Source organism: Phyllostomus hastatus, unplaced genomic scaffold (genome assembly GCF_019186645.2).
Source record: "Phyllostomus hastatus isolate PE091 unplaced genomic scaffold, TTU_PhHast_1.1 phas_scaffold_46, whole genome shotgun sequence".
NCBI classification, from domain to species: Eukaryota; Metazoa; Chordata; class Mammalia; order Chiroptera; family Phyllostomidae; genus Phyllostomus; species Phyllostomus hastatus.
Genome location: NW_025334032.1, coordinates 37,629,820 through 37,657,418, shown reverse-complemented (window position 1 = coordinate 37,657,418; position 27,599 = coordinate 37,629,820). Strand labels below are relative to the sequence as shown.

At 45.9% G+C, this 27,599-nt stretch overlaps 2 protein-coding genes across 3 annotated transcripts; one reads left to right on the top strand and one right to left on the bottom strand.

Annotated features, from left to right (window-relative positions):
- Positions 1 to 6,226: 6,226 nt before the first annotated feature.
- On the top strand, positions 6,227 to 9,511 carry ANKRD37 (ankyrin repeat domain 37). Of its 2 annotated transcripts, XM_045821716.1 has the most exons (5): positions 6,227 to 6,472; positions 6,671 to 6,823; positions 7,882 to 7,973; positions 8,870 to 9,073; positions 9,350 to 9,511. In XM_045821716.1, coding segments are annotated over exons 1-5 (477 nt in total). In that variant the 5' UTR covers positions 6,227 to 6,445; the 3' UTR covers positions 9,351 to 9,511. The 2 variants fall into 2 exon arrangements, with proteins under 2 accessions (XP_045677672.1, XP_045677671.1); XM_045821715.1 differs by having other exon boundaries at positions 8,870 to 9,511.
- Positions 9,512 to 9,652: 141 nt separating this feature from the next.
- On the bottom strand, positions 9,653 to 27,368 carry UFSP2 (UFM1 specific peptidase 2). Its single transcript, XM_045821714.1, is given in 13 exon segments — positions 9,653 to 9,818; positions 11,843 to 11,967; positions 12,843 to 12,919; positions 14,389 to 14,513; positions 14,722 to 14,886; positions 19,849 to 19,995; positions 22,040 to 22,232; positions 22,611 to 22,768; positions 24,924 to 24,990; positions 25,072 to 25,255; positions 25,727 to 25,805; positions 27,247 to 27,291; positions 27,294 to 27,368. Coding segments are annotated over 13 exon segments (1,527 nt in total). The 3' UTR covers positions 9,653 to 9,731.
- Positions 27,369 to 27,599: the final 231 nt, after the last annotated feature.

Sequence of the window (27,599 nt, the reverse complement as noted above, 5' to 3'; positions counted from 1 at the left end):
TGCGGGAACAGTGCTGCACGTGGTTTGGTTGCTGGGGTTTACAAGGACAGTCGGAGGGCGTCTAGAAAGCATATACAAAGACTGACTGAGCTCTTCCTAAATGCCAGGTACTGTTCTTTGTTAAGCACTTTATAGGCACTAACTCGTACAAAACTTCACGAAATGGGCACTAGTAGGAGGCCCCTTTAACGTGTGTGGGGGCTGAGGCACAGTGAAGGAGCTAAGTAACTCGCCTCGGGTGCAGGGCTGGGACAGCTGGCATGTCCGGCACCTGTGCGCGGCGGCGTCATCACCGTCTCCTGTTCTCCGAAAGGCAAAGCTCCTGTGAGCTTTTAAAATGGCAGAACTCCTGCAAGGGGATGTGCCAAGATTTAGTACTTTTTAAGAAAAGGAGAACTAAGAGGTTTTTTAAAAGTAAGAGTATGTGTTTATTTCTGCCAAATCTTGGCATTAGATATAAAATCATCATTTTAAAACTCGACCACCGTTCGCATTGTATGCAGTCAATTTATAAAATTATGCACTATACATGGTAGACACGGATGATAAAAAACCTGCGATTTCAAAGGAAGGGGCAGGCGGAGTGGACACTGATGGAGCCGTCCCACATCCTCTGTCCGCCGCGGGCCCGTCCCCTGTGACTGGGAAATCGCACGGTGCTCAGCGACCACCGGTCTCTGATTCGGAACTTTCCGTCACTCTAAAAAGAGCCTTGTGGGCCTTCCCAGTCGCTCCCAGTCTGTCCCTCCCTTCAGCCCCCGGCAAGCACTGATCTGCTTTCTGTCTCTCTAGGTTTGCCTGTTCTGGGTGGCTCCTGTCAATGGGGTCACACAATGTGGGGTCTTTTGGGTCTGGCTCCTGTCACGTAGCATGCCGTTGACAAGGTTCACACGTGTTGTGGTGTGTTCCGGTACTTCATTTCCTTTTGTGGCCAAAAAGTATTTCATCATACGGATACCTCACGTTAAAAAAATCTGTTCATCATTTGATGAGCATGCGGGGTGTTTCCAGCTTCTGGCCATGATGAACAATGCCGGTGGTTTTCAGGTGCTCGAGTTTGTGTAGGTGTGAGGTTTCGTTCTCTCGGGTGTGTGCTTGGGAGCGAACTGCTGGGTTAGGTGGTGATTGTTTCCGATTTTGAGAGATTGCCGAATTGTTCTTCAAAGTGGCCACACATTGTACATTCCCACCAGCCATGTACTGGGGGTCTATCTCCTCAGGAACACCTGCACTGTTGTTCAGGTTTTTGAGAATAGCCACCCTAGTGGATGTGAAGTCGTATCTTGGGGTTTTGACATGCATTTCTTTAATGAGAAATGGTGTCGAGCATCTTTTCATGTACTTATTGTCCATTTTTAAGTTTTCTTTGGAGAAATGTCAATTCAAATCCTTTGCCCATTTGTAGTTGGGTTATTGGCCTTTTTGTCGTTGAGTTATAGGAGTTCTTTATATACTCCAGATGTTAGATTCTTATTAGATATATAATTTGCAAATAGTCTCTCCCATTCTATACAGTCTTTTCACTTTCTCGACAGTTTCTTTTGACCTCTCAATTTTTTTTATTTTGATGAAGTCCATTTAAAAATATTCTCAAGTGTTTTATTATAATTTAAAAAGCCCCACTTTATCACGGCGTGACTGACATATAGAAAAGCTGCACATACTTAAGGTGTACAAAGGGTTAAGCTGAAGATAAAGACACACCCACGAAACTGTCATCACAATCACCGCCTGAGTGTGGTCATCACCTGCAAAGGTCTCCTCCCACGTGTCTATCTCATCTGTAAGAACACCGAACATATAACCTACCCTCCTAGCGAATCTTTAAGTATACACTACAACAGTGTTAACTGCTGGTGCTATACTGTACAGTAGATCTCTGGGACTTACTCATCCTGCGTAACTGAAACTTCACACCTTCCGTCTGGCACCTCCCCAGCACCTCCCCATGTCCCCTCCCCCAGCCCCCGGTAACCACCACGCGACTCTCTTGCTCCTACGAGCTTGTCTATTTCAGATTCCTCGTTTACATGGGATCGTGTTATATTTGTTCTTCTGTGCCTGGCCTATTTCACTTAGCATAACGCCCTCCAGATTCGTTCACGTTACCGCAAATGGCAGGTCTGCCTTCCTTTGACAGCCTGAATGATATGCCGTTTGTGCAAACACCACAAGTTCTTTATGGATCCATCGATGAGCATCCAGGTTGCTCCCACGTCTGGGTGAAACTGAGAGAAAGGCCTAATGGGGCACAGCTTCCGGGAGAGGCCCCCTTCTTGCCTGAAGACGGGTGCTACTTGGACGTGCAAACGGAATCCCCTGGGCAGTTCCAGCGCAACCGTAGTGCAGGAGGAATTTGCCCCATCTCTCACAGTCAATGTACCCTCATCTGCTTTGAGAGCATTTTTCTGAGTGACTCGATGAGTGCGAAAGTGTTCGATTTCGTTTTCTTAAAAATTACAGCGGTCACTTCTCACTCATATTTCGCCAGTTACATAATGTTTAATTATATTACATATTATAATAACCCTTACAGGTGTGGAAAAAATTTAAACTGATGTAAGCCCAAGTCGCCGAGCATTCGAGAGAAGAGACCGAGGAGCCCTCCCAGTGATCGACGTGGTGGGAGGCATGTTTGTTTGCCAGGTGTGTGCCAGGGGGACTGTGGTTAATCAGACCCCCAAATTAGGTACAGACTGGTTGTGAGAGCTTTATGAGATGTTGCTCCCTGTCTGATTAAAACTAGCTTCACACGGGAAGCTTAGTTTTAGCTTCTGTCATTATTATTTTGGAAAGAGAGTTTACCTAAAAGTGAAACTAAACATCTGAACAAACAGAGACTTCTTTAGTAGCTATGGCCTACAGAAAGAAACATAATACATCATAATTTAAAGTGACCTCAAGTCTTTTTTAGAATAAACATTATGTTTTAGGATAACCGGAGATTGACGGAAAAGCTGAAAATAAAGCACAGTTTCCCCTTTTTGTCAATGTCATGTAATTATGGCACATTAATCACAGCTGAGAAACCAAAATGGGTACCTCGCTGTGACCTAAACCCTGCACTTCATTTGGAGTTCGAGAGTGTTTCCACCAATGTCCTCTTTTTGTTCCAGGATCCCATCCAAGTTTCCAGAATCACTTAGTCATCAGGTCTCCCAGCCTGTTCTCTGCTCTGTGACTGTTCCCCAGATTTTCCTGGTTTTTACAACATTGACTGTGTCGAGGAGTACTGGCCAGACGTCCTGTGAAATGTCCCCCCGTCTGGACTTATTTGCTATTTTACTCATGGGGACACCTGGTTATGGGCTTTAGGGAAGTGTAGCAAGAGGTGACGTGATCTTCTCACCATGTCACATCAGGGGTGCACGCTGTCGGCATGACTTATCACCGGTGATGTAAACAATGACCTGGCCAAGGCCAGGTGTCTCCACTCTAAAATCACTCCCCCCGCCCCAACCCTTCCCACACTCCACTCCTTGGAAGCCAGCGCCTGTGTGTTACCCACACTCAAGAGAACAGGGTTGGGGGAGGATTCGTCTCCATTTCCTGGAGCAGGGAGTATGTACCGGGGTGTCCAGGCTTTTGGCATCTCTGGGCCATGCTGGAAGAAGAAGAGTTGTCTTGGTCCACACATTAAATACATTGCAACATGTAGTCACAAAAAAATCTGATAAAGTTTTAAGCAAATGTACGATTTTGTGTTGGGCCCCATTCACAGCCATCCTGGGCTGCATGAGGCCCATGGGCTGCAGGTTGGACACCTGTGGATGTGACGTGTTTGGGATTCCTTTGTAAGGGATAATTGTCTTTTCTCTCTCATTTCTCCAGTCATTTGTATCAGCCTGTCCCTATGGACTTCTACTTCATGAATTACAACCCAGCAGTCCATCGTTGTGTCGTTCAAGTCGCTTTGGCCCTTGGGGGCTCTTCCAGGGTGACGTCTGTGTCTCTTTGGCGTTCCTGGACTACCTAGCAAACATTTGGTCTCTAAGACTCCGCCCACACCTCTTTCATTCACTTGGTCACTTAGTCATCATTCAACATAGTTTTGAACTCTCTAAATGGCATCCGTGCTCTGGGAGGATATTTGCCGGCAAGTAAAGTGGAACCACTGCTGCTTGAAGAGGGCCTGCTGAGTGTTCATCCGAGACCATCTTCCTCTGCAGAAAACCGGCCCCAGTGGCTACGTGTTTATAACAACTCCAGTTACTTGCCAACCACATAGTCTCCTCCAAATGTACTGGTTCTGTGTGTTTTTGTGTTCTGCCAGCTTGTTCAGTTTTTAGAAAGCTTTCAGGCCCATTACTAAGGGTAAGCCAGACTCCCAGATAAGACAAAGATTTCTCTTCAAACGGTGTGAGAAATGGACACGTACAGCGCGATTAAAGGGGGGAGGGGAGGCTTTAAAAACCACTCAGAAAACGCCCTTTCCTTGTGGGACTTCCATATGGAACAGGAAGTTAATAATTACCTGACTTAACGCATCCTAAGTAGAATCTTGTGTTAAAGGAAAAGGAGGCCACAGGGAGGCACCTTCGTCACACAAATATCCCATTACGTACGTTAACTACAGTGCACATGTTTAGGACTCTGAAGAACTTCTCTGAGAATGCCTTGCGTGAGTTAGGAGTTCCCGAAAATGAACATCTGTGCAACCCTTTAAAAAAATAGTGCTAACCTAATAGATCGACGTGGGAGAAGGCAGATTGGCAACATGGATACGGGTTCTCACGTAACAGCATTTTTGCAGTGCATTCTTTAAACATCATAAAAAAATATTGTGAGTCACTTACATATAAAAATACAGAACAAAAGCATGGTTCTATATTGGTGTCTGAACATAAATGTCCATATTTATGTTCAAGTATGCATATAAATAAAAATGTCTAAAACTACCCATGGGGTCAGTACCTCACTCTAGTAATATAAATTTATTATTGTAAAAATGTACGGCTCTCATTACAAAATAATGTACTGTAACCAGAATTACAACTCAAAGGTCACTTATCTTGACAGAACAACGAGCTTGTCCTGTAGAAGCATTGCAATGAACGTTTCTATTTTTCAGCCCTGCTCTCAAGGGGAGCCGCAGCTAGAAGGGACACACCCAAGGCTTTTTTAGGGAAAAGAAAAATATGGCTGGAGCTTTAGTGTTGAGCTAGGTTAATGTGAAAAAAAAAAAAGCGCTTAGAAAAGGATAGTCAAGAGATTACACATGTGTTCAGTGGCTACAATTGGAGGTTAGGAAGTCCGTTTCTCGAGCTTTAGGAAAAGGAATGATACAGCTCCACCGTGGAAAGAGCTCCAGGAGGGCCATTTCCCCTGAGCGGCTCCGAGGTGCGTCAGCGCTGCCTGTAGGGAAGAGCCCTCTGTCATAAACATAAACATCCAGGGCCCGGTCCCTTCGTTTATCCGTGAACTGTCCCCGAGTGTCAGGACAAACACGTTTCCCCCTTCCTTCTGTCCCCCATCCCCTCAACCTCGCCGGTCTCAGCAAGCTCAAGTTTAATGGATTGGACTCTCAACACTTCCCCAGGGACCAGGGCAGCGGCGCGCCTTAAGGGGTCTCCAGGAGGGGACATATTACAAGGGTGGGTTTATTTTACAGGAATTCCCAGTGTAGGCAAAAGGGTCAGGTTTGATAAATCACTTAATTTTGGGGGTGGGGTAGTCCTCTGGTAAGCCGACCCTCTTAGCTCACATTACGCCCCACCCCCTTTTCCTTCCAGCCTTGGGTGTTGGGGGACAGAGGCGAGCCTGGGGTGATTTGAACTTGAAGGCAGAAGACACTCTCATTCCTTCCTCCGGAGACGGGGGGTGGGGGACGCGGCGGCGGCACCACGTGGGGCGGCTTCCAAAAGTGGTCCCGCAGGGCTGCTTAAAGCTCCCTCGTTTCCTGGTTACGTGCGTGCTCGCAGAATCCGAAACCTCCTCCCGCGACTCCCCCTTCCCCACAGGGATTAAAGGGCTGGGAAGGCCAGTGAGACGTGCCAAACTCGGCGCGCTTTAGGGATGCCGCAGAAGCCGGACTGCGCAGACGCCGGCCCGTCCCTGCGCCCGCGCACTGGGGCTCCGTTGGGTGGCCTTGGGCCCCGCCCCTATGTGGGCGGGCCCGGCGCCTCCAGCTGCCCAATCGGCTGACCGGGCCGCACCACGTCCTCCTCCCTCCTTCCTGACAGCTGCACCGGGTTCTGGGTTACACGTGTCAGTGTTTGCGTACGTGCGGCAGCCGCGGGGCTGAGAAGGGTGGTTCAGCCAAGGGTTAGGCTGCTGGGGCGCGGCCAGAGCTGGGGCGCAGGGGTGACGGGCGGGCCCGGTAGCCCCGGCGGTCTTTAAATTCTGCAGCACTTGGGCGGCGGGTGCACTCTTACCTGCTAGTCTGCAGCGAGTGCCCCAACGCTCTGCACGCTCAAGGACTCCTGTCCTCCGCTTTAGGCGGGAAATGCTGTTGCTTGATGGCAACCTAGAGGTGAGACTCGGTCCCCTTTTGTCCCACAGGCTTAAGCTTCCAAAAGTTTGTCCTGTCGGAAGCGCTAGCGAAGGTGACAGTGGACTAACCACTGGGCGCTGCCGAGTCAAGCCTCTTCAGCGTTGGAAGGTTTTCAGCCCCAGGAGGGCTGGGGCTGCACGGAGGCAAGGGGATGCTGAAGCTTTTCTCTTCCCGCAGGTGGATAGTCTGAAGCATCTGCTGGAGGCCGGGGCCTCGGTGAACGCACCTCCGGATCCCTGCGAGCAGTCGCCTGTCCACTTGGCCGCAGGTGGCGGCCGTGCCTGCTTTCTTCTCTGGCAGCTGCAGACCGGCGCGGACCTTAACCAGCAGGTAACTAGGTAACTGTTACTGTGTACAACCCTCCTCTCCACCTCAAATCCGCATAAACATTTCTTAGACGCCAGAATATTCAGTTCAGTTGTTAGAAACGTGATAGCAGCGATGTCTAAGAGAAATGTGTGAGACACGCATGTAATGAAAGTTTTTGAAACATGAAATTAGTGAAGTAAAATGAAACATGAAATTTGTTTTATAATTTAAGCCAATTTGTCCAAAAATTGTCATTTCAATATGTGCTCAGTATAAAACATTACTGGTAGATATTTTACATTTCCTTTTTGTATGTTTTCTCAGTCCGGTGTGTATTTTATGTTTACAGCACATTTCAGTTCAGACTGGCCACATTTTAAGTGCTGGTGAGCCGTGTATGTGCCTGCTGGCTGCTACACTGGGCCGCACATACAGGTCTACAATTTCCAAAGGAACAATTACGTTATCAAATTAGAAGTCTAGTATGGCAATTAAAATATTTGTGAGGCATGCTCACAACCATTATTGTTTCCTAGAGCACTTTTTTTTTATGGAAGTCTGCATCTTCCATTGAATATTAAAGTATGGTGAATTTTAAATTGTGATTTTTTTTTACTTTCATAGAACTCTATTTTGCTTTTATTCACTTTAGTTTTAATGTATATATGACTGTGACTGCACGTTTTTGTTAATGAAAGCTTTGTATTTAATAACATACCAAGTGAATCTTATAAGGAAAAAAAAGAACAATCTTGAATTAAAAGTCAGCCCTGCCTTGGCTGATGTCATTTAGTTGGTTGGAGCATCGCCTGTAAACTGAAAGGTCCTGGGTTCAATTCCCAGTTGGAGCACATGCCTGGGTTGCTCGGGTTAGGTCCTGGGAGGCAACTGATTGATGTTTCTCTCCCTCCCTTCCCCTCACTCTAAAACCAATAAGCATATCCTAGGTGAGGATTAAAAAAAATTTTTCCGCCCAGTACAATGCAGGTCTAACTAGCTTCCTCAAACAATAGACTGCATGCACCAAGGGCCACGAGAAAGTGTTTTGGAGAGAGACTAAAATGTGTCTTATATTTAAGGATGTGTTTGGAGAAGCTCCAATCCACAAGGCAGCAAAAGTTGGAAGCCTGGAATGCCTTAGCCTGCTTGTGGCCAGTGATGCCCAAATTGAGTAAGTTTTAAACTCAGTGCCTTTAATTTGGATCATATTAATCAGACTCCCACAGCTTACTGTTTTTTTTTGTTTGTTTGTTTTTTGCCATGTATAGTGCGCTCCTGTGTATAGTGCGCGCCCACGTTTTTGGCCCAAACTTTCAGGAAAAAAAAGATTTCATTTTAATTTTTTGATTCAATTATTTATTTATATTTAGAAACAAAACCGATTATTGTATTTCAGGGTATTATTTTGCATACAGATATCATTATTGCTTTCTAGAGTTACACTTTTAATGCATAAGCATAAACAAAAGAATTAAAAGCATTTATATACATCCAGAATTAGTACTACCCATGTATAATGTGCATTCTTATTCCCCTCAAAAATTTGGGCAAAAAAGTGCACATTATACACAGCAAAATATGGTAATGGCATGTGCTTTTAAAAAGAATGCTTGCCCAAGACTATACTTTCAGGGAGCAGTTCTACAGTTCATTAAAAAGAAGGCTTGCCTAATTGATAATTTAGTGATATCATTTAAAGGTTAGGCTATTATATCTGATGTTATTCAAGTTGAGTAAGTAAATAAGCAGTGAGCAGTGAGGTGCAACTGTTCATCTATTATGGTGGTGTTATACCTTAGTTTCCGTTCAGGAGAATCCGTGCTGTAGTAGTTCTCGTTGACTTTCTTGGGTACTTATTTATTGCATTGAGTACGTTTATTCAGAACTGATATGCCCACTCTGGCTGGACTTTGCCAGCCACTGAGCAAACATGGAATTCTCTGCGCTTCCTTTCCCTCTTCTAGTCCGCAGCCACCTGTGCGAGCTCTAAGCTCTTTTGTTAGGGAGGTATATAAAGGCTAAACGATTGCCAATTTTTATTTAACTCGATTTTTATTTTAAATTCAGTTTATGTAATAAGAACGGGCAAACAGCTGAAGATCTGGCTTGGTCATATGGATTTCCAGAATGTGCCAAGTTTCTTACAGCAGTGAAATGCATGCAGACAAAAAAATCAGGCAAACCATCCAGCAGAGACCAGGGTGTTCCGACGCTCAGGCAGAAGCGGAGTTTTGGAAGCGCAGAAAACACAAGTGGCAAAAGGAAGTGCTGGTGGGTCAGAGTTTCTTCTTCCTCCCTCCCTCAAGCATCTCTTAGTTAGCACAGAATTTGTTGTTTTACTTAAATCTTGGCAGTCTTATTTCTAATATACCTTTTTGATTCTCATTAACAACATTTTAAGACTGGTTCTAGTAACTATTAGTAGATTCTAGAAACCAAAAATTGTCCTGCAGGGTGGAAGGTTGGGGAGATAACCTTTTAAAAATAGTTTTTAAAACTTTTACTGTTTTAAAAACATTAACTGTTGTTAATGTTCTTTAACAACAGACGCCTTGTTGGTTAAGAAGCGGTGTGAAGAGGCCTTCACTTCATGCAAACCTGCTGCTCAGCTACAGGCCGTGGCGTCTGGCTCACTGGGTGTGTCTAAACTCCTTCCAAGAAGGAGGAAACTTTCTTCTAAGAGAAGATAACATTTATGAATGCGTGCATTTATATGCCTGTAATATTTTGGTTGTGCCTGCTATGCCTTTTAAGTTATTAAAGGAATGTCTAAAGAATAAAGTCTTTTCTGTGTGTAGTATTTACACCTTTAGAAAAAATCAAGGTTAAACCATCAGACTACATCTAGGATTTAATTGGAAAATTAAACTTATTTTTTTATTAACACATTTATAATAAACTCTACTGCAGTCTTTGAGTCCAAGACATTTTAAATAACATTCGGTCGCTGAGGAAGACATAGATTATAGTAAGCATCCTTGTTCCAGAAGTCCGGGCCCTTCCATCCACACCAGCCCTAGATTTGGGGAAAGAGAAAGGAAAACATTTTACAAAGTCACAGGACGACAGGATCGGAATCGTAACATTTTACCATCCTGCTCTGTCCGCAGGATCTTGGAGTAAGATTCCAGTGGCATGGGACCGTTTAACTGGCTCTGTTTTTCTTGGTAAAACATAAAAGACTGACGCGTGTTCCAGGAAGAGGCATGTTTGCCATGTGGGAACACGGTCGTGAGAACCTGAGCTTGCCCCCCCGAGTGGCCTCCACGCCCTTCGCCCCCCTCAGGCTGCAGTCACCACCACCGCCCCCCCCCCCCCTTCACGCCAGTGTCCATCCTCTTCCCCAGCAGAGAAGGTCACTTCCAAACAAAACCTCACTGTGCACGTGAAAGTTTACACATGTCCTCCAGGGCCACCGATTCATTTTCTGAAGGCCCCGGCTAACAGCGGGCCTGTGTTGTGTGATTCCGAAATGAGACGCTCTGGGTGCTGCACCCGGCAGTGAGGGGGGTGGAGGAGGTGGCACTCTGCACCCCGACTGACCCCGACTGACTCGGGGCTGCGGGGCGTTGCCGGGGGCCTAGAGGCAGAGGTCAGAGTGCCTCCACAGGACAGCCTGTTAGCTCCAGTTTTGGGTGTGGGGGCTGGAGGGTTGAGTAGAGATGCTTTTAGTTTTTTCTTTCTCTCATTGCAAAAATAAGATACACATTGTAGAAGTTCAAATGAGATAAAAGTAATAAAGTAAGAAAACTACTGTTTTTACTGCCCCTGCTCCCAGCTGTTAAGGTAAATTTGGTTTGTGTTTGTATACACAAAGAAGCTTCTTTATATTATCTGCTATTTTCCGAAAAACTCTCTCTAAAAAGTTTAATGTCCTAAAATCCTTTTTTTAATGATGAATAGAAAAAAAGGCTTATACTATCTGTTTAATCTTTCTGTGATCCTTTTACACCTGTAGGCCCTCTCCAGCTAACCAGACTCAATCTTCTTTTTTAAGGACGCGGGTAGGGAGGGGCCCAGACCAGAAGCTGGTGGCAGCAGACAGGGAGACCGCGCTGCCTCCCTCGGAGGCGACTGGCCTGGGATGTCGGGCAGGACAGCCCCGCAGGACGGAGAGAGGCAGAGGCGGCCTGCCCTCGGGCCTCTGCTGGGCACTGAGTGTTTGTGTCCCTTCGAAGGCCAGAGGTTGAAACCTAATGCCCAGTGTGAGGGTGCCGGAGGTGGGGGCCTTTGGGAGGTGACCAGACTGTGGGGGGGGAGCCCTCCCGGATGGGAGCAGCGGCCTCATTAAGAGGCCGCAGCAAGGCCCCCCATCCCTCCTACCGCGTGAACACACGGCGCAGGGGAAAGGCGGCTGCCCAGGACCCAGGAAGTGGGCCTCCCCAGGGAGCGGGGCAGCCGGTGCCCCGGTCTGGGACTCCCGCCCCCAGAACTGAGAGCAATGAGTGTCTTGTTCATAAGTCGCCTGGTCTATGGCGTTGTTAGAGCAGCCTGAACTGATTAAAACAGCGCCTTAGCTTCCAGAGTCAAGTAAGAGTTAATAGTTCCTACTGATGGCCAGGCTTTTCATGGGGTCTTATACGCACTAATAGAGCAAATCTATTATTGTGTTCAAATCCTTTGTAGAATGAGATTGAGTGAATGTAAATAACTTACAAGTAGTCAAGCCTCCATAATGCCCAGCATACTGCTTAGGTATTTTTGGTTAATTCTAAAGTTATAAAGGCTATATACTCCACTCTCCTACTTCCAGGCATCGATAAACCTCAGTATACTTGTTTATGCAGAGCTGTAATCTCCAGAGAAATATATTTATGAGCTCTGTGCTCCATTATTAAGCTTAATAACTGAGAAAATCTTTATAAATCTACATTTTGTCTCTGGCGATTTACTGTATTTCCCTCCCATCCTCTGTCTAGAGCGAGACTGGACCCATCGCGGCCTCCGCTGCTGCCCTCAGCCTGTAATCCGTCCTGTTCACAGCCAGTTCACTACCCTCTGTTCTGGCTTCTTTGCATTCTATTGAAATTTGTGTGTTACCTTTTCCAAAATAACCTGCAGATCCTCAGCGCCTGTATAATGGGGATCTAAAATCAGAAATTTTATCTGCCCTGTATTCTCATTCCAGGCAACGCCCAGGATAGTGTGGGCCAGGACTCCGCCCCCTGGAGAAGACAAAATAGGGAATGTCAGAGGGCATGCGCTAATCTCCACCCCTATTCAGTTTCAGTTTAAAAAGGTTATTTGCCTACTAATTGCTCTAACAGCGTTAAAATGGACTAACCTACCTTGTAAAAGACCACAATGTCAAATGTACTCTAAAAAGATAAAATTGCATCTTAAAGACAGAAAAGATACAGTCCTGTCTCTAATCACATCGGTTTATGTTTCGTGGCCACATCCATGGAGTGACCTAACCTGGAGTTAGAAGGGGCCGCAGAGGGCCCGGCCCCTCCCACCAGAGCTCGGGTCACCACTGTGTCGCTCTCTCTGCCCTCGGCACCCCCCGGAGACAGCCCCACCTCGGTCCTTTCCTCCTGATACCCTGCCGAAATCTGCCTCCCTCCGTTCCTTACACACCCCGTTTCGCCTTCCCTGTGGCATCACAGGGTACGTCTTGCTCCTCATAGAGTCCCGAGTCTTTAGGTCAGCGAATCCAGTCCTTTTATTTTACACATAAAGCCGAGAGAGAGAGAGGGCGGCGTGCAGTGACGGAGCACCGCGGCCGCGTTCGTGCCAGAGCCCCGACTGCTGACGCTCGGGCGAGTGGCCGTCGCCCCCTCTCCATTCTGCCTCGGACTCTTTAAATACGTGTGCACAGTCATCATTTCTCCTCCTAGCCTTTCCTTCTGGTTGCTGTAATCTCTATAACTCTCCTTCTGCCTTGCACATTTGAAAACGAATACCCAGAGGTCAGTCTGTGTGGTGTAAAAGCCGATTTTAAAACGGCCGATCGCGTGTGGCATTAAGTGTTTACACGAACGGTGAGTTGCACACGCCCGCCACCCCCCCAGAGGGCCCGGACGCCCGGGAGCCGTACCGATCATCACGGGGGTGCCTTCACTCTCGAAGTGCCGAGCCAGCTCCCGTCCTTGGGCGGCCATGTCGGAGCCTTGGCTAGGAAGAGACCGCTTTCCATTAGAGGGATTACTTCCAACATGAAGGTCATATAAACGAGCTTAGGGACCAATGTGTTATACACTTCTTTTCCGTGTGGTTAAAAAGGAGAAACAATTTGGAAGGACACATAGACAGGACCAAAGGGGGGTAGGATCAGGGGTGGGAAGTGGGGATGGCGGGGGTTGCTGGGGGAGTGAAAACAAACAAACAAACAAACAATATGAATTTAAATACAATGAAGTGGTAGGGAACTGCCTGAGAGCAAGTTAAAGCAATGGAAACTTTCTAAACATTTAAGGCCACTGGAACTGCATGGAGAAAGTCTTGGATTTTTAACCCGAGGTTAAAAGCAGTCACCTTGCTATCCAGGGAGTCCTTGTGGACAGATTTAACTTCAGAAGAGCCCCTTTCCAGTCCTGCGTTCTTGTCTTCCTGCTGCCAGACCCTGAGTCCGTACTTCCTCACCTTTACACCGGGCCCCGCGGCCCCTGCCCTGTCTGCGCGACGGGGGAGCCCAGCACTAACACGGACGGCGTCTGTGAAGCCCATGGGAAAAGTACAAACTGCTTTCAACTGCACCATTACTTTTGGGGAAGGTTTCACTGTGCCGTGCAATTCCAACGGTTGAGGAGACAAAGGAAGATGGACAGATGGAGATGCTTTTCTAGAACGGAGGTGCCGGGTGGCGTTAAACCTTAGCTCGTGCACGGTAAGGAATGCACGGTGTTTTCATGCGCTGAAACTCTTTAGTCAGCACACACTTCACTGTTCGATCTGCCCTTCGTTCGCTGGCACTGATTCCCACGGCCCGTCCAGACTGCAGCGGTGAAACCAGGTGTATTGAAGTGCGTGGCCAAATAAGGGTGATGTTACTATGTTTATCGAGGTTGTCATAATAGAAGAAGTATTTAAAACATAAGTTCATAAAAGGAGGAAGCTAGTTATGATCCCAGAAATCAACCTTATTTAATTTAGATTTGCTCGTATCGTAATATTGGCATTATGGCTGAGCTATATTGGGAAAAATGAAATGAATATGCTATTTGGACACGTGATTAGTTCGTTAACATCTTAAGAAGAGACAGTGTAGGTGGTAAATGAAAAGGTCAGTCAGAAGCCAACATTTGATTTTCTCCTTTCAAGACTTTTTGAAGACTTAAGCATAAAAAACCTTGATTTTTCTTTACACCTGAAGTTGACATATTTCCAAGTTTTTCTCTTGGCTAAAAAGAGGCCTCAACCATATAAGTATGTATTACAGAGTTTACTCATAAACCCCAAAATCTTCTAACAATTAACTAAAAACAATTTAGGGTGAAAAAATGAGATTTATAAAGCACTGAGGCAACGAGGGAAGAAGAGAGGGCAGTGAAAACAAGTGTGGGGGAAGGATAGGATTTTTCTCCCATTTTAATCAAACGGGAGGCTCACTGTGAAGTGGCTTCCCCTCCCCCCAGTGTCCTCACCTGACGAACAGTATCTTGGAGGTCACACCCATGAGGTGGTTCAGGGCCAGCTGCACCTCGATGGAGCCAATCCACTGCCGAGACCCCACAAAGGTGGCTGGCTTATCCCCGGCGTCCACCAGAGCCTTTTTGTATGTAAAGTACAGACAAGCAAACAAATAAACAAACAACCCCATGCGGAAGACAGCTATTAAAAATGACACATGGGGCATTTTCCCTGATTATCAGAATATTTTTTTCCTTCAAATCAAGCAAGCCTGTACTATGAGGCAGTAATGATTATTAATAGCCTTGGTATACTGAGGTCGTAGTGTGAAGCGGCTTGCCCTGTACCTGCTGGATCTCTCTGTGCGTGGGGACGGGCTTTTCGGTGTAGCCCTGGTGTCTGAACCAGGAGCAGATGGTCTGCAGGGAGCGGTAGGCGCAGCCCCAGCCGCTGTCATCTGTGCGGTCCTGCATGTAATGGTGGTAGCCATACACGCCCTGGACCAGGTAAACCTGCAAAGAAGGAAGGAGTGCAGTCAGACATTGACCTAAGATAGAGGCACGCATTACACACATGTTCCTGCGTCAAGTTTCCTGTCCTCAGAACTAGACCGTTGCTTTGTTTCCTATAAAAGTGCCTGCACGGAGCTACAGCTGAATGTTAGACTCGCCTGGCTTTTTATGAACTGCCCGAAGTCCTCATCGAGGGCTGTAAGTTTGGCAAGTCCTGCCTGCTGCTTTCTCCCCAACTTGACCTCCTGCTGCTTTCCCCTGTGGCTCGCCCTGCTTCAAGTTCAGATAGGCCAGGGGCAGCCTGACATCAGAGCCTCATGGTTCTCTCTGCCCGGAATGCTCTTTTCCCAGATCATTTAGAGCTTGCACCTTTACCTCTCTCGGGTCTCCGTTCGGATGTCAGAGGCATCCCCAATCATCCAACCCTACAAATGGCAGGCTTGCTCCCTTGCCGCCCACCCTTGCTCTGGCGGCCACTCTCTGTCCTGCTTGATTCCTCTGTTGAGACAGCACTCCTTGACACACCACTCACTAGTTTTTTAAAAAGCTGCCTACCCGCACTAGTATTTGAGTTCAACAGGGGCATGCAGTGTGTCCTATTTACTTCTGAGCCCAAGATTCTACAATGAACTTGGCAAACAGTTAGCAAGTGCTTGTTGAATAAATGATGAAGGAAGGAAGGAAGGAATGATGAAGGGTCCATATAACAGGATCTAATAGGTGTTTCTGAAATTTTGTAAGCCTGCCCATGATTATAACCCAGGTATGCTATTTAAGGATCCTTAAATAAGGACCAATATCTTATAAATTCTTGTCATGTCATGCTAAAAATACACATATTTTTTGATAAACTGGCATTTTTAAAAAATTAGATAAGAAGAGTGATAGACAAATATAGAATCCTCACTGAATAATGAGCAGATATACATTCAGGCACATGTAGAAGATTTCTAACTAGACCATTGTGGTAGGCTGAAAAATGGTCCCCAAAAGATATCTATATCCTAATCCCTGGAACCTACAGATGCTATCTTAGTTTTTACAGATGTGATTACATATAAGGCTCTTAAGATGGGGAGATTTTCCAGGTGGGCCCTAAAGGCAACCATAAGCATCCTTGTGAGAGAGAGACAGAAGGAAATGCGACAGAGGAAAAGGCACCGAGACCACCGAGGCAGACATCAGAGTGATGCGGCCGCAGGCCAAGGGGAGCTGGCGGCCGCTAGACTCTGGAAGAGTCGAGGGGGTTCCCCTCGAGAACCTCTGGAAGAACCCTGATTTCGGCCCAGCGACACTGATGCTGACTTCTGGCCTCCAGAAATGAGAACGAACACACTTTTATAGTTTTAAGCCATCGAATTTGTGGTTGTTATAGCATCCATAGGAAATAAATGTAAGGATCAATATATTTTAGAGTCTGTATTGTGTAGAAATTATTTCTGACCAGTAGGCAAGTATCAGGAATCAGTAAAAATATCCATGTAACTAACTAAATAGATAAATAAATTCTGATAGATTTGGATGTTAAAAAACACTTCTAAATAACACATGGGTTAAAAAACCCATAAAGATACTTGCAAATGAATAAAACTAAAATATGGCAAATTAAAACCTGTGAAAGCAATGTTTACACTGAAATTTAAAACCTTAAATTAGAAAATAAGGAAGACTGACAATAAGCTAGGTGGCCAACTCAAGAATTTAGAAGAAGAAAAACAGCATTGATCAAAGAAAATAAAGGAAGAAGAAAATACACAGTGAAAATTAGTGAACTAGAATACAAAAATTGCAATAAAGGGGGTCAAAAAGCCAAAACTTTTTAAAAAAAGGCATAAAAATGAAATGATTGAAAAAGAAAACATTATGACTACAACAAAGACTAAAACTTAGGTAAATATAACTTACAAAAGTGAAAAAGCTCTATAACCATTAACAAAATTAAATGCTATTAAAATCTTCCCGCAGAAAAGCTCAGCCCAGATTGTTTTATAGGTGAGTTTTGCCAAATGATCAAGAGAAGATCATGCCAATCTTATATAAACTCCTCCAGAAAGTTAAAAAAAGAAAGAACACTCTGGCTGGCGTAGCTCAGTGGATTGAGCGCGGGCTGCGAACCAAAGTGTTACAGGTTCGATTCCCAGTCAGGGCACATGCCTGGGTTGCAGGCCATGACCCCCAGTAACTGCACATTGATGTTTCTCTCTCTCTCTCCCCCTCCCTTCCCTCTCTAAAAATAAATAAATAAAATCTTTAAAAAAAAAGAAAGAACACTACCCAACTCTTTCAATTTGCTGGTATATTGATAAAAAATATTAAGAACAGTATGAGAAAAAAATTAACAAGGGGGAACCCCCACAAAAAAAAATAGAATTATTTTCTGGAGGGTGGGCTGGCTGAGTGAGTATTCTGGGAACCCATCTGGATCAGTGTGCCAGCTGGTGTTGTTGTGAGAGGCTGCGTTTGGCTTCAGTAGCTTTGAAGACTCTTTCAATGTCTTTGCCCATTTCATGACAGGGTGGTTTATGAGCGCACACCCACACTGTGCTGAGTGCTCAGCAGTTTTTGACCAAAAATGACATGACCCCCAGGACCTACCTATTCCCCTAACCTTGCCCCAAGCAACTGTTTCTTTGTTTCCCCAAAAAGTCCTCAAAGGGAAACATTTTGCCGATGTGGAAGAGGTGAAATGAAAAATGGCAGAAGCACTAAAGGGCATCAAAATTGACAAGTTCAAAAACTGTTCTGAGCAGTGAAATAAAAACATCTCAAAAGGTATACGGCATCAAATGCGGAGTACTTTGAAAATGACTTAAGTTTAAACATGTAAGAATAAATAAATAATTTTTCATAAATAAAGTCTGTTGTTTTTGGATCCCCCCTCGTATAAGCCAGCATCATTCATGAACTTAGATGCAAACATCTTAACAAAACTATCAGCAAACTAAATCCAGCAGAAAATAAAAAATAATAATCATAAACAAACTAGGTTCATCCCATGGATGCAAATCTACTATTGTCTGGAGGTCTGTGCTGCAGTTCGTAGGGTAAATGGCAGGCTGTCTGCAATTTTCTTTGAAATGACTCAAGGGGAGAAAAAGAGAGAAATGAAGTAAGTTAAGTAAATGCTGACAATTATCGAACATATGTAACAAGAAACGTGACCAGGACCGACGGCAGCAGGGCTGTCCGAGCAGCGAACAGCCCGGGGAACATCGCACGGAGGCGCCCTGTGCAGCACTAAGGATGGCTGAGACCGACACACGGCCACGGGCACATCTGAGACACTGAGCGCGGAGTGAAAAAGCAGGCTGCAGAAGACCACAGACACAGTGGCGCTTTTAATAAGACCTCACCAGGAAGCAAAACGAAGAGCTACGTTGTTGAGGAAACACAGACGCATATGGCAGAACTGTTAGAAGAGAAGAAGGGGATGACTGATGGACACATAACTCGGCAGGACAGTTCCTCTGGGGGGCAGGGAAGGAGCACACAGACCGGTCACGTGCTGCTTCTGAAATCCCGTAGGGGGCGCTCCAGCGTTCATTTCCTCACTGCGCTTTACAACTTACACGTATGTTACAGACACATATCCAATGTTGTATCACACATATTTAAAAATAGACAAATGCTTCTTGTGTCTCTCTAATAGAAACAGTAAACCCATTTCACTGTAAAAAATCAATCAGCGTTTATCCAGTACCTTCTGAGTAGCTGGCACTTTATAAGAAACTATTAGGAATTAAATCAATATATGATAACAATATCTACCCTAGAGGAGTTCCGAATATAGCCTGAGAAAGCATTTGTGTAATGATCTGCTAGAAAACCATCAAGAGTTATACTGTTTGAGACTCTAACTTTTGTATTTCCTACTCCGGGATTCTGTGATTCTGTGACTGACAGCAAGATTTTCAGCCAGAAACACTGTGGGTCTCGCAAGCAAACGGACTGGAACCGTGTGGCATCACTGAAACACTGACCAAAGACGCACTTGCGCGCAGCAGCAACGCGAGTGTCCAGCCAGGTCTTCCTGCGGGGAGCCGCTCCGCCCAGACGGCCCTGCCGTCCGACGCCCTCTGGCAGCCAGGACCGCGTGGGCCTCTGACTCCCCTGGGCTACGCTCTGCATCATGTATTCATTTTTACTTAAGATTTCCTTACAAAGCACCCCGAGACCCAGCAGGCACTGAGCAACTGCCACGACAAGATGGCCAGTTGAGTTTGCGGCCCTGGGAGTTTGAGGGTGCAGACTGAGGGGCAGAAAGGGGCGGGGCGCGAGGCAGAAACAGCGAGGACACAGAAGCACGAGGCTGAGGAAAGACAGAGGGAAGGGAAGGAACGGGCCAGCCAGGATCGAAAGCAGACAGAGCAGCAGAAGGGCCGCCCAAGCGCCAACAAAGACCCGAGCCTGAGGCAGCCTGAGGCAGCGGCAGCTGCTTTGTTCTGGGGGCCCAGCTGTGCAAACACTCTTCTGATTCTCTCTTTGATGTCACATGATCCTTTCTCACTGGCCTGCACGGGTCCATCCCGGAGCCCTTCCCCATGCCCCTTAGTTCTTAGCAACTTGAGTGAAGATCACCCTTGCAACCAGGTATGTGCGGCGCAGAAAACACTCTGTAGTACCTTGTCAGACTCCTGCTACAGTGTGAGTGGGCAGAATATGCCCTTAATTAGCACGATTTCTCAGCTACAGAATGGAAGTAAAACGGGACACGCCTCTAGAGAGAACAGGGAATGGAATTTTAGCACGGCAAATGTGGTGCATACTATCTACAGGGACCTTTTTGGACCACCGTCAGTTACTGCTATCTTAGGCAACTGATTATTAAAAGAAATGGATGGTGAATTATGTTTTAGGGATGACATACATTATGAATCAACTCTTAACAAATCCCACTGGTGCAAACAAGAAACCGATGACGTTAATGATTAATCGACTCCCAGAAATAATGATTAAACTCACCATACCAGCCTCTAGGTTAGGTGGGTTGAGATACACGTGTGGATTTCTAATGTAACCGTCTTTGTGCGGCTCATCTGCAAAGCGGTGGGCATTAGGCCTTCTGAAATAAGGCCTGTCGTGCGGCAGGTTGAAGAGATCGTGTAGTTCCTAGATGAAGTCAGAATCGATAGGATAGAACAGGAAACAAATGAAATGATTTACATTTCTATCTAGTAAATAAACTCAAACTAAAGATATAAAACAGAAAATCAACTACGTATCGGTTATAAAAGTTATCAAACACACTTATGGTTTAATTCGCTCAAGTCAAAGAGGGCGAGCATAAACTAAAACCAAACAGATTTATTTTTGCTTATCTGTGTGTACGGGCAGAAACTGGAAGGGAACATGGAAAAATGAAAATAATTTGATAAGCGTGAGAGCACTAAGATAATTTAAAATAAAATTAATTACCTATTATAACACAGTCCGTGACAATATGCCCAGGATAACGACTGGTTTTGAAACAGCCCTGTAAATGAGTAAATTATGAATAACACTCACATAGTTATTTTAAAGTGTTTTGAAAAGCCATGCTCTCCCTGGCCGGGAAGCTCGGTTGCTTAGGGCGTCACTCCCGCTACGCCAAGCTTGTGGGTTTGACCCCCGGTCAGGGCGCAGACAAGCATCGACCAATGACGTGTGAACACGTGGAACAGCCGATCGATGTCTCTCTCTCCCCTCTCTCTAAAATCAAGTTAAAAACAATCATGCTTACAGTGCTTAACAAGTATAAGGGGCGGTGATTAAATTTCAGAGTAGAAATTGGTGTTGTACGGTGTTTCTCTTTCACTGACTGGCTTATTCCACTTAGCGTAACATTGTCCAGTTCCAGCCACGGTGCTGCAAAGAGCAGGAGTGCCATACGACCTCCCCTCTAAGAGGAGTCTCGTGAACAAAATAAACTAAAGAAGACAGAACCACAGGCACGGAAACATGGGGCAGACTGACAGTGACCAGAGGGGAGCAGAAAGGTGGGAAGAAGGGGGAGGGACTAGTCAAAGACCACGCATGAATCCCCCACGGACCTGGGCAACCGTGTGGGAACTGGCTGTGGGAGTGGGGGGTGGGATGGGCAGTGGAGGGTGGGATGGGCAGAGGGGGGCAAAGGCGGAAAAGATTGGGAAGAAAAAGAAGCTACGGAATGAAGCTGTACATGTGGTTGTATATTTGAGAGATTCTGGGAGTTTCTGAGCCCTTGTTTTCTCTCAGCAATCAGAGCTTTGTAAGCACACATTTTTTGGGCTATTTGTGAATTTACATAATCAACTACTAAAGCTATGGCCAGTCAGAATTTCTGCTCCCAATAAAAATGAGCCATTTTTGGGGGGAAAAAGACACTGGTATTATGACACCAATCAATATAGCACTGAAATAAACCCGTGTTGAAAATGTGTAAGTATTCCCAACTGTATAAAAATATGTAGGAGTTACTCTGAAAATTTTGAAATGTTCTTCTTCAAATCTCCTGTGTACTCTGGCAGTTGGAGGGGCCATCAGCTCGTGCAGCCGACGCCTGCACCTATCAGCTCGCCCAGCACAGAGCCGTGCAGGGGTCACAACGCCGCAGCTCTTCCCCGGTTCAGAGACCGAGGAGGTGCGCCCCTGGAACACCCTAAAGGGTGCCGGCTGAGGCCACATGTCCAAAATATGCTCCGAAACCGTCATTATGCCAGTGAGTCTCCTTTCTTTGAGTGTGATCACGCTTTCTTTAAATGCCTCTAATAAAACCCTGGGAAATGGGGGAGGGATGGGGTGTTATATAAATCCTAACTAGAATTAGCGTAAATTCTAATTTCCCCGTCCCTGACTGCAATCTTGTCTTTTTCACAAATCTGAAAAGTAGTGAAAGGGAAAAGAAATTGTGTTAACACTGATCAGCTTCTCTAGCTACGGAAGCACCTTTCAATTCTTTATGTTCTTACAGAGAAATAATAAATTTCACAGAACACACGAGCCACACTGAACATATAAAATTAAAATGTTACATATGGGTTTACGTGTTTTTTCATTCATAGAGAAATTAAGTAATACATAAAACAAATAGCCTGTTTCCACCCTGTAAAAGTAATTTCCACTTATTACAAATACACAATCCAATATAAAATGAGTGATGGTCGCACTTTTTCTGAGAAGAATGAACTGGCCTTACCCTTCTGTAGGCCTGCAGCTGCCCGTCTGGGACCCCTGATGGGTACGAAACTGTCACAAGGCTCCTTTCCCCTGGTAGTAAAAAGTGCAGTGGCTCAGGGACCACGATGGAGGTTCCTTTCATGTATTTCAGAATGCACTTTTCCATGTCGGTGAGCTGACTATGAATTGCATCAACTAGAAGCTTGCGAACTCTGTGGGGGGACACACACGAGTGCATTGACAACAGTGATAGTGCCTATGATAAATGATAAATGAAAACGTGTGCAGTTAACAGATCCCTAATGTAGTATTAAAAGAAACTTGATTGGACCAGGATTACTCAAGGAAGTCTAAATTATGAAAAGTTCAATAAACGCTGTGTTTCCTCTGTGTGGATAAAGGCGTTGCCCTACTTCCTCCAAATAAACATTTAATCACTAGATGACAGTGAAAAACAGGGAGTAAATCATACTAAAAACCACACCCACCGCCCTGGATGTGTCTCAGTGGTCCTTAAAGGTGGACTCCGGCTACTGGGGGGCAGGGCGCTCACGGAAGTGTGGTGGCCATGCGGTGCGTAAAGTACCTACTTTCCCCATTCTTCCTCGGGGGCCACCGACACGACCGCGTCCACGGGCAGCGTCATCGTGACGTAGTGGTGTCCTGCGCTCTCTCTTTCGATGACGGGGGTCACGGCTGCCAGAGAGGTTGACATTTCCAGCATAAGATCTATATTCACTATTTGATTCTACAAAGATAAACAGTCAACTTATAGCACATTGAATATGAAAGCGTTAGTCGAAGGACTTTTTAAGGGCCAAAGCTATATTACAGTAAATTGTTTAAAAGCCCAAATCTTATCTTATTTTTAACAAAAATCCCTCTCTGCTTCAGAATAGTCTGAGGAGAGGTGGGCAGTGAGTGGGGCAAGAAGATGAAATCAGGCTGACTGTGTATTGATAAACATTAGAGCTGGTTCACCAGGATTCATTATGCTGTTTTCTTGACTTTTGTATAGACTTAAATTTTTTTAAAAAAATCAAACAAACAAGATACAGTAAACAACACTAAAGGAACTTTTAAACTATATCTGTCAATACTGCAGCTGTAAAGACATAAAGAACTATAAACAAATATTGAATTTGATTAGTAAGGATTGATTTTGACAGTGGCGTGAAACAAGAATTCTGAAAACACTCTTTGTGTGTTGGACACATGTTGCGCGATCTGAGGACGCTGGAGGCAGGGTTTCCTGCCAGGAAAAGGGTAGGCAGTGTGTGAGGCCAAAATGGAGTGGGGGTATAAAGTGACTGCATAGGTAAGTGTGTGTGCGTGTGTGTATGTGTGTGAATAGTATGGATTCACTCATCCATGAGGATGCTCCTTGGAGAAACGGCTCACTCCTGTGTTGGAACAGGGACAGTACAGGAAGCGCCTGCCAGAGCTTGTGCAGGAAGCGAGGGAGTACTGGAAACACAGTGTTAGCAGAACACTGGAGCTAGCCTGCAGAAGCTTCCATGGGCCGAATCTCGGACAATGAGAGCCTCGGCATAACTAAGAATAGCAACAGATTATAACTCACTGCATAAAACAAGAATCCATGCTTCTGTGCAGAAACTACATAAACAAGGACAAGGAAGAGCTTTCAATGGTATCTAACGAATAAGGAAGGAAATGGTAGAAAAATCACCACTTTGCAACTGTCAGATTACTGTTGGATTCTGGCAAGAATTATCAATTGATGCTAAAAGTGGTATGTAAAAATTTGATGAGGAACAGAGTATACACGTAGTCTCGAAGTATCTTTCCATGAGACTCCTCCTGACCAAAGGGAAAGCACGGTACCCTCCCAGTGGAGAGAAGGGGCAGACACGCGAAGCGGTCGAAGTTACCGTCACCGGCCCTAGGAGCAAACCGGTGACATGCGTCTCTGTACCACGATGTGCTCGGGAGAACACAACCTGACCTCCGTGGTGTTCCCACCGACCATGCATGACCCGAGCCTGTTCACGAGGAAGAATAGCACAAACCCGCACCGAGGGACATTCTACAGAATAACTGGCCTGCGCTCCTTAGAATGCCAAGCTGCAAATATGGGCAATTCCCAAACAATGACTTACAGCTCGTAATCTCTGTGCGCACCCCAGACTGGTAAGACAGCTCATGTGGACACCTCACTGGTGTCTCAAACATAACCCGAGCCCAACCGACCCCCATGCCTCCCCCAACTTCCGTTTTCACTCCAGCAGGAAACTGGTCACCCCGCGTCCCACTGGTTTCCGGGCGCCATGCGTTGTGTCCCCTCAGGACCTCTTGTCTCCTTTCCCTCCTCTCTGTCCCCACAGCTGCTAGTTTAGTTCGGCTTCTCCTGACGTGTCCTCCCCGTTGTCCCCTCCCGGCCTGGAAATCCACTACTGTCACATTCCTTTTGTATCACTACCCGCCTCGAAGAAGTAGCCCCAGTTTTCCTCTCCAGTATTGGGCAGAGCCCGCAGCACATGGCAGGCAGGCTCTCAACAGTCCGGGTTTGAAAGTCAACAGAAGCCAGAACAGTGGGAAGAAAAGTAAATCATTTTTATTGACGATGTCACATAGCACAGTATGCACTGCATGTTTCAGAATGATTCCTATTTATTTAATTTTAAATAATTTGTAAATGTGTTCAAGCTGTTTTTGTGGGAATGAAGAAAGCGTTCAGAAATTTTTAAGCTACGTGTTATAATGGGACAGGAGTTTAGAAATGGAAAGAAATATGTAACTTCTGGAAAATCATTTATCTTTCTGGACCTCAATGATCTGATCTGTAAAAACTAAGAGAGGTGGATGAAATAATTTCTAAGATCTCAACTCCAAATTCAAGGATTTAAAATTTTTACCACTAAGAAGACAGGTGATTAGCTTACCATGTTGGATAACTTTTTGTCTTTCTTTTTCATGAATTTTCGTTTTGTATCTTCTTCCTGTTCAAATCTAAATGTTGAATACACAAAGATGTTTATCATATGCAATTACACATTGAAAACATTGATGGCGATCTTCAAAGGCACTCACTGGATAAAGCGCATGATGGTCTTACAAGCAGAACCATCAGTCAGTTCTCCTGGCACCGTGTTTTGGTCACTGTTCGGCCACACGTACACTGAGCTGTGGCGAACTCTGAGCACCAGTGCGTCCGAAGCAAGCCTGGTGGACAGGTCACTCAACACATGATTGAGTGCTTTCTTGATAAAAACTTCTAAATTAAAAGAATATAAATAGAATTAGAAAAATTTTAAACTTTTCAATACAAATGCTTCTAAATACCCAAAAGTAGGAGTAAAATTGGCTCCTAGATATCCATTCCCCAGATTCCATAATTATTAAAAATTTTTTGCCTTTCTTGTTTAAACATTGAGATACATTTCAGAGACCATAAAATTCATTCTTTTAACAAGTACAATTCAGTTGATTTTAGTGTATTCATGAGGCTGTACAATCATTACTCTCTAATTCCAGAACAGTTCCAACACCCCAAAAGACACCGTATCTATCAGTGGTCTTTCCCTATTCCCCCGACACTTACCAACAGCAACTGCTAATCTTTTTGTCTTGATAAATTTGTCTAATTGGGACATAGCTCCCATTCAGTTTCGTTTGCAGATTGGTGAGAATGTCAGTACAGTTCATTATGAATTTTATAATAAAGAGAGTTTTCTGGCAGACCTACCATTAGCAGCAGCCAGCTGGAAGGCTAGATCAAGGCCTCCCCTTATTCTGAAGAGTATATCCGTGGTGTCTGAAGTCACCTAAGACACATAAAACCAAAGTTCCACTGTGGAGCCAAACAAGCTCATCCTCATGTACATTACAGTCTACCCGAGTTTAGGCTACGGCATTAAGTTCAAGACAAATTTAGCTTCAACACTGTCCACTTACCATACTCTTGTTCATCATAGCAACCCCTCCCCCACAAAAAAACCACCTAAATAGCTACCACTAAGAGGTTGGTAAAACAGAGAACAATACTACCATACAATATAGTAGGCACCCATTTGAGTGGAAAACATTTGATGGCAATGAGAGATCCTGAAGAAGATACAAGTTAAAAAGACATGTCAAGAGCCTTGGTGACTTACTGTACGCTTTTGCACAATTTAACTAATGACTGAAGTCTCCTGTACTCTTCAGTAAAACTGGAAAAATGCACAACCTCATAGGATGGTTGTGCAGATTCCATAAAAGATCTCATGTAAAAGCACTAGGCGCCCCCTAGACTTGCCCAGCAGTAATAATATTTAAGCTGAGATCTGAGGGGTGGGCAGGCACAAGTACGACAATTCCAAAGGAAAGGTGGGGCTGGGTCCGTGCGAGCGCATTCCGGGCCCGCTGAAAGGACCACGGAAGAGCCTGCGCAGAAGGCTAGATGCTGGTGGCGAGCACTAGGATGGTAAGAGCACAGAGAGGGAGAATTTACGGCCACTTCGAAGTGGACGCTGCAGGACTTGATCACTGGTCAGATGCTCAGAAGCCGAGGAGACGAAGATGTCAAGGATGACACCCAGGGTTTTGATGCACAAGAGGGTGGATGCGGGCACGGTTAAGTGAGATGGGATCACTGGAGGAAGAGCAGGGGTGGGATGAGAGGAGGTGGAAATGATGAGTCGGTTTTGACCTTGCTGAGCCGGAAATACCCGTGAACGATCCCGCTGCAGGGACAGCCAGTGGATAGGCCGATCTGGGGCTCAAAACAGAGATCTGAGCTGGAGACACGAATTTGGGAGAAGGCACAAGGTGTAAAGAAAAGTGTCCCTGAAGAACACCACGGCGTGCAGGGTAGGGATTGGATGGAGGACCTGGCCCAGCAATTGCAAGGGAAACCGGAAGTGTGACATCAATGGAATTGAGGGAACAGAGTATTTGAAGGAAGTTATTCGCCTTTCCCAGGTCCAATACTTCTTCAAACCTTCAAAAGCACCGAGTGTTCCCTCGTCCTCAAAATGCATTCACGCGCAGGAGGAGGCGCGTGGCCAAATGCGGAGGAGCTGGGGATCAACGCGGTGCGGGGCAGTGTCCCCTCCGGCCCGAGCGGGGAGGCCGACCACAGGGCAGGCCAGGCCGTGGGGTTCGCGGCTGCCATCGGGGGCCCCGGGAGGACCAGCTCCTTTCAAGGGCTCTGGAGCCGTAGTCGTGGCGGTTACTGAAGTCCGCGGGGAAACGCAGGGGTCGGTGGCTAGCGCAGGTACTCACCATGCCTGCGACGTGGCGGTCACAGAGGCGCTGACGTCCGCCCCACCTGCTCGGGAGGCTGGTCTAGAAGTGTCGTCATCCGGGGGGCGGGGCCTGGGAAGGCCGACTACAACTCCCAGCATGCCCTGCAGTGACGCCACGGGAGTGCCACACTCCAGCTCTCCGCGGGTGAAGGGGCAGAAAGAAGTCTTGTAATTAACATAAAAATAAATTTCATTAAAATTTACAAGTAAATTTATTGGTGGAATCACTCGTATCCCGCTCCACTCATGTGGAGTCCACTCATGAGGACTCTGTGGTCCTCGTGGCGAGTTCGAAACCTCCATGGGCCCCCTGTAGCGTCCTTGGAATGG